The sequence below is a fragment of the Carcharhinus amblyrhynchos genome, chromosome 3, assembly GCF_965287045.1.
Source record: "Carcharhinus amblyrhynchos chromosome 3, sCarAmb.v2.hapA, whole genome shotgun sequence".
NCBI classification, from domain to species: domain Eukaryota; kingdom Metazoa; phylum Chordata; class Chondrichthyes; order Carcharhiniformes; family Carcharhinidae; genus Carcharhinus; species Carcharhinus amblyrhynchos.
Window position 1 is genome coordinate 102,078,864 of NC_137326.1, and position 14,086 is coordinate 102,092,949.

The 14,086-nt window shown below is 40.9% G+C and overlaps 1 protein-coding gene across 1 annotated transcript in view; it reads left to right on the top strand.

Moving 5' to 3' along the window:
• The window catches only part of naaladl2 (N-acetylated alpha-linked acidic dipeptidase like 2), a 527,121-nt gene that overhangs the window by 123,093 nt on the left and 389,942 nt on the right, over nucleotides 1–14,086 (top strand). Inside the window, exon 4 of the mRNA XM_080185612.1 lies at nucleotides 2,310–2,460. Coding sequence (XP_080041738.1) covers nucleotides 2,310–2,460 — 151 coding nt within the window. The remainder of the gene's footprint in view (nucleotides 1–2,309; nucleotides 2,461–14,086) is intronic.

Here is a 14,086-nt window from a genome sequence, read left to right on the forward strand (position 1 = left end):
TGCAAGGAAAAAAGACAAAAGAGATAAAGAATGGTTAGCCACTATGTCCTATACCAGTGGTATATAGGAAACTGCTTGTACCAAGGCTAATAAGTTCTCAGCAGTGTCAGAGCTTTGTGCCTTGTTGAGGATTGGTAGATAATGTGGACATTTCTATGTTCTGGAGAAATATACATTCTCAGGACAACTCAGCTAGAAGCCCAGAGGATTTCTTGAGAGTTGGGTGCTACACTCACCTTGCCAGAACAAATAAAGTCATTGATCCTTCTCTGTCCCTGAACCCCGGAGCTCTTCATCTGCAGTCAGTTTCAGCAACCTCAACCTGTGACCACCTTGTCTGGGAAGTTTGCTTTTTGCTGGAAAGAGCACCTCCCTCCTTTCCCTCGTGATCACAGTGAGGGGCAGCCCTGCCCTGGGCTCTAGCCTTCTGCCTTTCCCTTCCCATCACCGCTACATCCATTCCTTCAGGCCACAATCATGGCTGTCATGAATTGAGTTTGGATTCATTCGGTTGGGCCTTCATTCCTGCCCCCACGGTTGCTAATTGGCTGCCCAACCTTCATTAGCTAAAGGCTCTCCACTGTGAAAATCAAGTGACTTGTTTCTTTCCACTGCCCTTCTTCCACCCTACCACCGCTCACCCCTCTCTCCGCCCGCACCCACCTCCCCCCACCCCGCTCACCCCTCTCTCCGCCCGCACCCCCCCCCCACCCACCCACCCCCAGACAGGCCCTTTCAACATTGGTTTTCAGTCCCCAGAAGGAGAATCAGGCCTTTCATCTTTCATCAGTCCATCAGAGCTGTTAATACATTTCTCTCTCCAGATTTTGAGTATTTTTCACCATTTTCTGTTTCGATTTTGGACTTCCAGCACTCAGTGCATTTTCCCCTTCTGCTAAAACACAAGACACTCCTGTTTTCTCACTGATATTCTGTTTTGTTGGAAAATCTTTTGTGCTGTGTTTTGCTTTCATTTTCCTCCACAAATTGATTGTGAAGTTGTTTTATTCAAACTTGACTTAATTGGATGTTAGGTATTTCTGTTCTTAGTTTACCTAAACAGTTCCTCATCCTTTGACCTATTTGGCTTGAGATTTAGAGCACTAATTGTCTTCCCTCGCCACCAGATCTTGTTTCTGGAAGAGCCGCTTGATCCTAGGATTAAAATGGTAAAAATCCATGTAATGAATTGATTTCAGTAATATCAACATTCCCTTCCCCTAATCCTAGCATATAAATGGATTTCATGTAAAATAAATCTCTTCGTTAAGTTAATCCATTTTTCATTTTCTTTTCAGTATGCGCAAAATCTATTATAAGGGCAGCGCGATAAAAATATTCTGAATGTGATTCTTATATTGATCAGTATTGGCTATTGTTGCATTATTTGAAATGTTAGCCTTTGTAGAAAGCAGAGAATGAGTTGAACATGGAAAGGTTGTAATTAAATCTGATTTGTATCAGTGAAGACAAATTAAGTCCATCCTCTAGATCACAATGATCTTTCTTCAGAAGTATGTTAATTACAATACAGTTTAACTTTTAATCAAATTTTAACATTAACTGTTTTGCTTTTAGTAAAGTGAAAGAATCTTGTTAACTGTTCCTTTCTTGCAATCTCATTTGCAAACATTTCTTGTGGACTCATACGCGTTCAAATCTGGCTCTGTAACAAGTGTAACTTGATGGCACAGTAATATCACTGTCATGAATAAACCAGATACATAAAAGTTAGCAAATGTTTTAAGTGCTCCATATGTCAGTAATAATAAGGAGCCTGTGTGCAGCTGTCATGGCTAAGAGCTAAGTCATAGGTGAAACCTACACTACAGTCTTACATGTAACTCTTCTTCAGCAGTCAGCTCCGAGTGAAGCATTTTTCATTGGAAACTGTTGAGACTTGACAAACAATTTCAGATATATTTCATGTCTGGTGCATCTTTGGGTTTCCTAAGCATATCTCATGGACTATGAAATATATTTGTCTTCCAGGTTGAAATCGTGGAATAAGTAAGCAGTGACTATTGGGACAATTTGTTTTCAACACATTAGCATGTTTTCATGAGGCCATTTCCATGACTTACAAAGTAGCAAGTCATTAGAAACACACTTGAAATAAGTCGAATGACCTAGATTAATGTGACATATGACTAATTAGAATGTAAATTTGAATTCTAGTTGGAAAGGCCAGCAAGCATTTCAAATTAGGCATTTTATTCCACAAAATTAGCTGAAATATTTTGCATCAATGAAATGTTAATCAAATTTTAATCAAACCATTTAATCAAATTCTATGTTGTCATTTGCAGTTATCGTTATTATTGGAGGTTGGTTTTGGAGGAGCTTTGGTCTACATTGACCCCTGCGATTCACCCCAAAAGGAGAAGATTGATGATGAAACGTTTTGGATTTCTTTGAACCCTGGAGGAGATCCATCCACACCAGGATATCCTAGTATTGGTGAGTCAAAGAGAACTCCTGATATTCATCATTGACTAGATAGGAAAATGGTTCCATGGCCATCTTTTTGGCAAATACTGTGATAGTCTATACTTAGCACATGCAGTATGAGTTGATGCCTAGGTTCTGTAAATTTTTCTGCATATAAAGTCCCAGCAGCAATGAAAAAATCAGCATCTGAGTGGAATAACAAATCACTTGTAAAGGCAAATCATTTAGCTCGGTAACAACTCCTGGAAGAAGGTGAAAGAAGCAAATGTGACATGAGAAAAACCCTTTTCACACATTTTGTGGTTTGGATCTGGAATGTACTGCCTTGAAGTGTGGTGGAGACAGTTCAATTGAGGCATTCAAAAGCGCATTAGATGAAGGGCACAGGGAAAAGAACCGCGTCATGATGCTCATTTGGAGAGCTGGTGCAGACACTGTAGCCCAATTGCCTCCTTTTGTGCTGTAATAATTATGTAAAAAAAAGTATAAATCCCTGGAAATTATCTATTTTGTGGTTGATGCGCACTTTTGCTCATGATAGAGGAAATTAACATTTTATCAGCACTGAGAAATGAAATTTTTTTCCAATTTTGGTACGCTGCATCTGCAACAGGCTCTGCAGTGAAAAGCTTTCTCCTTAAACTAGATTGTGATAGTACTAATGTCAGTTTTCAAACAGAAACCATGTTGAATCTTTGTGACATTCCCATTTCCCTCACTGAGCTCCTGACTAATACTGTTTAGTGCCAATTATTGCTAAATTATGTAGTTCAGCATTATGTACTTACATATGGCTGGAACTGACTGTCCAACCAATTTAACTTAGAATGCTTACTTATTCAGTCCCAATTGCTTTTGAATTATATTCCCAGCTGTGAGACAGCAGTACTCTATGCTCCTGAATAATTGTATTGCATATTTTATTGTTTTGAATCATCAACTATTTCCATGCATACAATGCTGAATATAAAACTGATAAAAAAAACAAAAAAGACCTCTATTGGCAAGTACCAAATTATCTATAAAATATATGACCATGTCTAATGCTTCTAGTTTAATTTCCACAATTTATAGTGCTCATGGTCTCCATTGCAATGTTATTGAATTACATAAATTAAAACAATCTTGCTACTTTTTTTTGTTTATGAACAATACACTTTTTAACATTTGCTAAGCAACTGGAGTTAAGAGTCAAAATTCTCAACAAATTTACTTCAAGGTTACTGATACGTTTGATTTTGTGTAGACTTGGTGCCTGGTTAATCTCTTTAGTCTCAGAGACACAACAATAACTGCTGTGGACAGACAGATGTGATACAGAATGTACTGAAGTTGTAATTTCCCCCAGGTTTCAGATGGATTTTCTGACATACTTAAAGCCAAAACCCTATTTCCACGATTGGTGTTGAAGTTTCGGTGGAGTGTGAGAAACTCAAAAATTCCTGATAATTATTGTAGCAGGGTGCTTAAATCTCCATCTGATCTATAGCATACCAAACCTGAAATGTTCAGTGATCTCATGGGTCTCTTTTTAAAAGGAATAAAAGATTCTCAGATCATAGACATCACCCTTTGGTATTTGTGTTCCACACTGTGTTTTTGAAGAAATAATTTGTGCTATAAATGTATTTTTTTTGATGAAAGTCTTCCTGTTAATATTGAATTGGCGTTTGGAGCAAAGCACAAATAAACTCATGATCGAGTGAACAATATTAAAAAGTCTTCTGGCATGATGCATTTTCACACCTTCGCCAGAATTCCACCGCCTCGCCCACCACGGAATTGGTGCGGGCGAAGAGCGGACAACAAAAATGTCCATTGACCTCAGGCGGAAATTTCTGGTCTCGAGTGAGGCCATAAAATCCTGCCCCTTATGTCAACCTGCAGAGCCTCATTCATGGATATCAACAATGGGGTAGCGACAAAGAAAACATAGTGGTAAATGAATTTGCAGTGACAGAAATGTCTGCAGCAGGCTATAGGAGATAAAGACGTGACCCTTCATCAAAGGGTCATCTAGACTAGAAACGTTGGTTTTATTCCCCCTCTACAGAATCTGTCAGACTTGCTGAGTTTTAGCAGCATTTTTTGTTTTTGCAGGCTACAGGAGAAACGGCCAATTATGCAGAAGGGAAAGTAGACTCTTGCTCTGGTGGAGAGGAACTAGGCTTTGTCACTTAGCTCAAATCAAACAGAATGGCAAGTTTGTTCACTGGCTTGTTCAGTTTTAGTGATTTTATCAGATCTGTACAAATCATTGGGTAGGCCACGTTATAATTATAGCGTCCATTCTTTGATGTCCTGTTTTAGAAAAAAATGCCAAATCCATGGGAAATGGGTAAAAGAAATTCATTGGGATGATACCAAGGAAAAGAGGTATTATATATAAGGAATGATTAGAGAAACTGACATTCCTTTTATTAGAACTTTGAAAACATTTAGAAGGAACATAAGAACATAAGAAATAGGAGCAGGAGTAGGCCATCCAGCCCTTCGAGCCTGCCCCGCCATTCAATAAGATCATGGCTGATCTGTCGTGGCTCAGTTCCACTTTCCCGCCCTCTCCCCATAACCCTTAATCCCCTCTCCTATCAAAAACCCATCAACCCGCGTCTTAAAAATATTTAGCGAGGCAGCCTCCACCACTTCAACGGGCAGAGAATTCCAGAGATTCACCACCCTTTGAGTGAAGAAGTTCCTCCTCAACTCCGTTCTAAACCGCCCCCCTTTTATCTTGAGGCTGTGCCCCCTAGTCCTATTGTCTTTTTTGAGCGGGAAGAGTCTTTCCACCTCTATCCTATCCATCCCATTCATCATCTTATACGTCTCAATGAGATCTCCTCTCATTCTTCTAAACTCTAACGAGTACAAGCCCAGTTTATTCAGCCTCTCCTCATAGCTCAACCCCCTCAACTCCGGTATCAGCCTAGTAAACCTCCTCTGCACTCCCTCCAAGGCCAAAATATCTTTGCGCAGGTGCGGCGCCCAAAAATGCACACAGTACTCCAGTTGCGGCCTCACCAATGCCCTATACAGCTGCAGCAAGACCTCCCTACTTTTATATTCAATCCCCTTCGCTATGAAGGCCAGCATCCCATTCGCCTTCCTGACCACCTGCTGCACCTGCAAGCTGGGTTTTTGCGACTCACGCACAAGGACCCCGAGGTCCCTCTGCACCGTCGCCTGCCGCAGTTTTTCGCCCCGTAAGTAATAGTCCTTCCTACCATTCTTCCTACCAAAGTGGACCACCTCACACTTGCCAACATTAAATTCCATTTGCCATTTCCTGGCCCATTCGCCCAGCCTATCTAGATCCTTCTGCAGACTCTCCACACCCTCCGCACAATTTGCCGTTCCCCCAATCTTGGTGTCATCAGCAAATTTCGACACTCTACACTCGGTTCCCTCCTCCAGATCATCTATATAAATGGTAAAAAGCTGAGGCCCCAGCACCGACCCCTGGGGCACTCCACTAGTCACCATCCGCCAATCCGAATAGCACCCGTTGACCCCCACTCTCTGCCTCCTATTTGACAACCAATCCTCTATCCATGCTAACACCCTACCCCCAACTCCATGTCCCTCGACCTTCTGCAATAACCTCTTGTGAGGCACTTTGTCAAATCTGATAGAGATATACAAATTATAAAAGGTTTTGATGAGATAAGTAGGAAAAATCATTTTCACTGGATGGTGAGTTGGCAAGTAGAGAGTATAAATTTATAGTCGTCATTCTTAGAAAGACTGGAAGAATTTATAGCGTGGAATGTTATTAGGTCATTTTCCGTCTTAACAGAAACAAAAACAAAACCAGAATTTCTAATAGCTTTTAAAAAGGAAATGAATAAATGCTTGAAAAAGAAACATTTAAAACTTATGGGAAAAGAACTGGCTATTGGGACCAGTTAGATAACCCTGTCAGAATGCTAGTGCAGTTACAATTATTGAATCCATACAGTACAGAAGGAGGCCATTCAGCCGATTGAGCCAGCACCGTCAATAATCTCACTCAGGTCCTATCCCTGTAACCCCACGTATTTACCCTGTCAGTCCCTTGACAGTAATTGGCATGGCCAATCAACCTAACCTGCACATCTTTGGAGTGTGGGAGAAAACCGGAGCACCCTGAGGAAACCCACGCAGACATGGGGGGAATATGCAAATCCCATACAGACAATGACCTGAGGCCAGAATTGAACCCGGATCCCTGGCACTGTGAGGCAACGGTACTGACTACTGTGCCATTTTGTTTCTGACTGTCCTGCAAAGATCTATGATGATGTTGCTGTAAATTTCCAGACTTCTGAAATGCATGATGTCATAGTTATAGAATAATTTGTTGCAACAACTTACTTGTGCGAGTACTCATCCAACTATGAAACGCTCAGACTTGCCATAAATGTATAAGCTATATTTTTGGTGTGAAAATGTATTTCTTTATTAATTCCCATCTTTGTTTATGAAAGTGAAACTTTAAAAAAAATCTTGTTCAGAATTATTTCTGCAATTATAGAGTATGTGTAATATATTCATAACCTCAAGTATATCCAAAGAGTTCCTTTCTCTTCAGCAAAAATTATCCATGTAAACAAAACTATAATGAGTTAGTTTGTCAGTCATTCAAATGAATGTGTGAGACACGGATTTTTGCACAATGTTATCAACCCTTCAGCATTTTCAATAGTCATTACTTAACAGCATTCAAACCTGATAGTTTTGGTTGCGTGGAAAGCTTCTTTATGATGTAGCCCTGTTTGCGTAACAGTTAAAGTCACTCCTGCAGAACAAGTAGTTCATTTGGAAAGATGACTAATCACAGCCTCATTATTGCAGCATTTCAAGCAATTTAGCTGTAATTACTTTGGTACTTTCTACTTTCAACCCCAGTGTTTTAATGCACAACAGGGTGTGCTTCCTTTTTTAATGTTGCAGTAATTTTCTATTGACCCTTTCCAAGGTCAGGGATTGCTTACTTCCCAGCTTTAGTCGGCAGTCTATTTGGTGGCAATCCACAGCATTTTCTTCTGGCCTCCCTTGTTGCTCTGTGTTCTTTATCTTGATCTGAACATTTTATGAATTGTTGCAGTCTTTTGCAATCTTGTTAACTATATCTCCTCAAATTGATGAAAGTATTTAATTCCTTCTCAAAAAAAAATTATTTACATTTAGAAAATTAGTTAACATGGAAACAGTAATTCCAAATTGATGACCAATTCTACCAAATGTGTTCTGAACAGAACAAACTCAAAATACTGTTGATAAAGATCCCTATACACCTAGGCATGGCACTAGCTTGCTATACATTTTCCTTTCTCTCATCTCTATGTTGCTGTGTCCTATGTCTTTGATTCACCTCTTCCTGTTTACATAACACAAAAACGTATCCTGATAAAGAAAGGCACAAAAGATAATATGAATAAAAGCCCTCAATCTTGACAAAACTTGCTTGAATGGCCAATGGCAATAAAATGTCATAAAGCACGTGATTTGTAACACATAACAATCACATGCAATTGTGCTAACAGATTCTTTGCATCCATTTGTACACCCACATATTCTGTGTAAGCACAAACTACAATAACTCATCTACAATGCAAGGTTAAAACTTTGAGAAATTCAAAAGCTTGTCTATACTGTATAAACACTATGGTTTTAAAACCGAGATCTGTCTAGACTTTCTAGGAGTCTAGAAATCATCTCTCCAGCAGCAAAGGGAAAGAAAAACAGAAGAGGGAAAAGCGAAGATACACAAAGCAGGTTGTCCATTTTAGATGAATAATGGCAGTTGGTGTTACTTTCCTACTAATATCTAACTGGATGGCCATCCCTGAGGCTCCTGAATAATCTAGAATTTCTGCTTTAGATGTCATTAACAACTTAGGTACAATTTCACCCAAAATTACACTCATTTTCCAAGCTGCTCTTTTTAACCTTGATTTTGCTCAAATGTGTGTGTGTATGACGAGTTGCCATGAACTTATGCTGTTGGTCAGCATTTCAGAATGTACTTTTTTTAATTGTTTGCTTTTAAAAATACTCCATGATATAATTTAGGAATAGTTACTCAGCGTAGCTTTATTAATTGCATCAGAAAATAGGTTATCACAGAGAAAATGCATTTTAATCAGCATCTGATCCACACTATCTTAATCCTATTTTAAATAACTTCAATTAAACTATTCAGAAACATTTGTTCATTATATTGGTGTACAGTACGAAATCACTCAGCATTTTTTTAAAGTGTTCAAAATCTTTTAACTTGTCCCTTACACCTTAAATAGTGCTTATTCTATAAGATCCCTCAAAAGCCCACAAACTATGATTAATAAGGTCATAGCCAACTTTGTGGATGAGGCCAGCTCTGGATCAAACTCAATTTGTGCTGGATCTAAATTGTGCTTGAAATTCCAGAACCTTTGCATTGGCTTGGCAAATTGTGGGTAAATTACACTAAAAAAGAAGTAGCCCAGCCCCTTGACTTCAGGATGGAGTTTCTCATTGAGGCAGGATTCTTTGCAAATGACATTTACATGTACTTTCACCCACAACTGGAGATATTTTATCTACCCAAATACTTGAATAACCTTCATATAACACAATGAAAGGATGCTTGATGCTTCATGAAATTGGTAGAATAGAGCTGCACTTGCTCTATCATTGGTTACTCATGTAGATGGGGATGGGGGTGGCAGGGGTTGGTTAGCTGAGTTGGCTGGATGGCTGGTTAGTGATGCACAGTGCCCTGACAGTATGGGTTCAATTCCTGTACTAGCTGAGGTTATTCCAGATAGTCTTCTCAACCTGGCCTCTCACCTGAGGTGTGGTGATCCTCAGGTTAAATCACCACCAGTCAGCTCTCTTCCTCAAAGAGGAGTCTGTAGTCACCTGGGACAATGGCAATTTTACCTTTCACTCGAGTAGATGGTGAGAAGCAAACTGGGAACAAGTTACTTGTAGCTGAAATATTTAACTTTTTGTGAATTTTCTCTCTTCATCCTGATGATTATCGCATTACTATTGTGACAAAATAATAACATTGTATAGTGTTTGATCTTTCTATATCTCTTATTATTTACATAAAACAGCTCCTTTCATAAAGAGTCAAGTATAGATTTGCACAGTTTGTGCGTAGATTGCCTTTCCCCTGTTACTGATCTTATAATTGTGCTTGTGAAAGATTCAATGTAATAGTGATATTAATGGTTTCAAATACATTTTAATTGTATTGACCTGCTTTTTGCATAATATTTCAAACATAAATGAAGAACAATACCAAAAAGTGTTTACTCTCAATGTAACATAACACATTTTACTCCTTGGCAACAAGTTCAGAAGGCTGATCCAATATTTAGAAACCTGACTCTCTAAAATATAATGAAGAGCTTCCTCATTATAGTTTTGGTTGCTCCATCAAAGTATTGTATTGTCTCTTTCTGTGCAGCAAACTTCTATTAGCATGAGAGGATGATGAGCAGAGAAATATGATTAAAAATTATGTTGTGCCTCATTTACGAGTTTCTATGGTGCCCCAGCAGGAAGTCGACCGTTTCTGGTTGGGGTAACGTGTGTTTCAATGGATTGGGGAGTGAAAGGAAATAATTTATGAAATGGTTGAGAAAGAAATTGCAAACTGTGAGAACTTTATATAAATGGAGCCTTTGGTAGGATTGACTGTGCCCCTGATGCTAAGGAATAAAGCAAGGGGAAAACTGCATTGGTTGGCAGCAGAACACAGTACCACATTTTATGTGTGGCATAGGACAGTGGCCTATATTCCCAAACTGCTGGCACAGTCAGAGGGCTGGCAGCTCAGCAACCTCAACAGTGCCATCATGAGCAACAGCCAATTCAGAGGCTGCACCTAAAAGAAGAAGACTCAAAGCCAGGGGGCACCTTGGGCCAATCAGGCAGTCTCTGGCAAGGGGTGAAGGGGAGTCACTGCGGGCCAAAGAGTGCTCAAAAGGAAAGGCCTTTCCTAGAGGTTGCTGGAAATCTCCCCACACAGCGGGCCAGCTGTCACCTCAGCCACTTGTAAAATGTCAGCAGAGTCAGGAAGAGGCCCTTAGTTAGCCACTTAACTCACTCTATTGGGTTCTAGCAGACTCTCTGCCATCATTTCCACTGCGGGCAAAATGGTATAATGGCGGGAAAGCAGCAAGCAATCCATCAACACTTTCACACAACATTCCTGCCTCTGAACCCATTCCCATTGGTACTGTAAACTTCAACCCTTTGTGTTTTTAATGCATGATCACAATTTTTACTTGACACTGATTATACATGGTAACCGGCAAAAGTGCCTTGTTGGAAACATATTGTGCAATGGTTTAATACAATGCTGGAGCTGTCCTGCATAATGTTCCTCAGTTACAGTTCATTTACAAGCTATATTTACATAGTAAAGCAGAGGATCTGATGATTGGTCTCCCCTGAAGGACCCCCTGGGTCAGCAAATGAAGATCCTGGGTTATTGACAGGTGTGGAAATAATGCGACCAGTGTTACCAGAGAAGGCGATGGCCTAGTGGTATTATCGCTGGACTATTAATCCAGAAACTCAGCTAATGTGTCCGGGACCCAGGTTCAGAACCTGCCATGGCAAATGATTGAATTTGAATTTAATAAAAAAATCTGGAATTAAGAATCTACTGATAATATGGAACCGTTGTCGATTATCGGAAAAACCCATCTGGTTCACTAATGTCCTTTCGGGAAGGAAATCTGCTGTCCTTCCCCGGTCTGGCCTACATGTGTCTCCAGAACCACAACAATGTGGCTGATTTTCAACTGCCCTCCAAGGGCAACTAGGGATGGGCAATAAATGCTGGCCAGCCAGTGATGCCCAAGTCCCACGAATGAATAAAACAAAATACCGTTATGCTGTGTTGTCTCATGAAATCATCTTGCTCATCGAAATTAGAGTGCTGTAGAAACCTCCAAAAACATTTACCACCTTCAGCAATTTAACTGCTGCAATTTAGTTATATTATTGTTTCAAAAAACTTAAATATATAAAAATGAATGCCCTCCTCAGCCATGGAAACTAATATAGGGAACAAAATGTAACTAAATGTCAATGCTACTTCAAATGGTTCAAAAAATATACACCAGCTTAGAATTTTGTTCTTTTTTTAAGTAGAAATCTAACTTTAAGAATCCAGTTTCAGCCCAAGCTCATCTTGCATATCTTTGCAATGAGGTAGAAACCTGAGCCCTGACTGTGCGCAGTTCTGGTCGCCTCACTACAGGAAGGATGTGGAAGCTATTGAGGGTGTGCAGAGGAGATTTACAAGGATTTTGCCTGGATTAGGAGGCATACCTTATGAAGATAGGTTGAGGGAGCTAGGTCTCTTCTCCCTGGAGAGACGAAGGTTGAGAGGCGACCTGATAGAGGTTTATAAAATGTTGAGAGGAATAGAAAGGGTGGATTCTCAGAGGCTATTTCCCAGGGCTGAAATGGTCGCTACGAAAGGACACAGGTTTAACGTGCTGGGAAGCGAGTACAGAGGAGATGTTAGGGGTAAGTTTTTCACTCAGAGGGTGGTGAGTGAGTGGAATTGGCTGCTGTCGGTGGTGGTAGAGGCGAACTCACTGGGGTCTTTTAAAAGACTTCTGGATGAGTATATGGGATTTAATGGGATTGGGAGTTACAGATAGTTCTATGGCCTGGTAGGTATGGATGTGATTGGTGCAACTTGTGGGCTGAAGGGCCTGTTTGTGCTGTAGTGTTCTATGTTCTGACTGGGGGCAGGGAGAAGTGGGTGAGGGGGTGGGGGGGGGTGCAGTGGGTGTTCACTGAGGTACCCTCAGGGGTTAGGCACCTTGGCAGCCAAGGTGCCCACTTAGGCCACCGGGAAGGAGGTCTTGTTCCAAGAAGCTTCTCAGAAATATCAGTAACAACAGGCCATGAAAGTCTGAGTATCTTGAGGTATTGGTGCTCACCTGTGTCAAAGGAGCTGATCCTACAGCTGTTTTGCGGTATGGACGGGAGGGGTGAAACACCTTTTTCTATCTGAATCTCAGTGTTCATTTCCTCTGCCTTATGGAGGGGAATGTGGCTGAGGAGACCACAGCTGCTGCTTCTACTAATGGTTTCCTTGTTCCACATCAGAGACACAAGGTGCAGTGACAGATGCTGCTCCCAATGCCACACTGAAGGTGAGTGAAGTGCTGCAGGTGACTTCCAAGTTGTTGGAAATTGCCTGTCAGCTAGTGAAAGCATTCTCTGAGAAAGAGTGCAGTTCCTCACTTGGTCATGGCTGGAGCTCCTCAGTTTTAATGTACAAATACTTTCCAGTTTTTCCATTTCACTGAAGAAGCTGTTCCCATTGCGCACTTACCTGGTTAACCCTGACAACTTGCGGTTGGAAAACTTGAGGATGACAACTTGAGGATGGAAAAGTGAATAACTGAGGGTTAAAGCAGTACTAAATAACCAACTTAATTACTTCAATTACTTACCTGACAGCTGCATGTGAGTGCCCTGGCTTCAGTCCTGGCCTGTTGAATACCAAAAGAGGTGGGATCATGTCAGGATCCCAAACCAATGTCAATTTTGAGGATTTAATTCCCTGCACATAGACCCAACTAACTCCCTTTGTCTGGGAAAATTCCACACAATGACTTCAAACTTTCCGATATCTAACTGGAAGACATTTCTGCTCATCCAGTGTAATACGTCAGATAAACAGTTTGACAGTTTTGGAGTCAAGAGGGATGTATTCTGAGGTAGAGCTGGGTGTCACCAGTGCGCACCTAAAATCTGACATTGTGATTCCAAATAATGTGACTGAGGGCAGCACGTAGATGAGAAATAGGAGTTGGCCAAGGATAGATCCTTGGAGAACAGTGTAGGAAACAGTGTGCGTATGGGAAACAAAGCCAAGGAAGGTGAATGGAACAAGACAAAGGAGCGTTCCATCCAGCTAGTCAACAGGTTGAAAGTGGATGGTGTGGCCAACTATATAGGCTGTAGACAGGTTGAAAAGGATGAGGAATAATAGTTTACCTTTGTCGTAGTCACAATGGATGTCATTTATGACTTTGGTAAAAGCTGTTTCACTACAGAGGCAGAGATGAAGGCCTGATTAGAGAGCTTCAAACATGGAATTTGAGGCAAGATGGGATGTGTTGAGAGGAAAGGGAAGTTGGAGATGAGATGGCAGTTCTTGCAAGGGTTGAGGGGGGGGTGGTGGTCATGGGTTGTTTCTTTTTTTTCCACAAGTGGATTAATTTTCGCAGATTTGTGAGAGAAAATAACAGTACCTGAAGAGAAAGAACTGTTCATAATGTCAGCAGACATGGGAACAAATTTTCCTGTTCTGTCCGCCACAGGAATCGGAGTAGGTGAGGGTGGGGGGGATGGTGGAACCGTGGAAAGGTTGGTTGACATCAGGCAGGATTTTCTGGCTTTGGGGCAAGCGCAGTCAGAAAACCTCGCTCATGGGACCAGGAAGAGAAATTGGGTGGTCACCAGTTTACTGGGAGTGAGCTTGAGCTGAATCTAATGGGCATGATGAGCTGAAAGAGAGCATGAGGAGAGTGAGGAAAGAAATTAGTGAAAAATGAGAGTTCAAAGCTAGGATGGGGAGGAACATTCGAGGAAGTTTGGCCTACTGGGCCAGGGGAACAGAGGG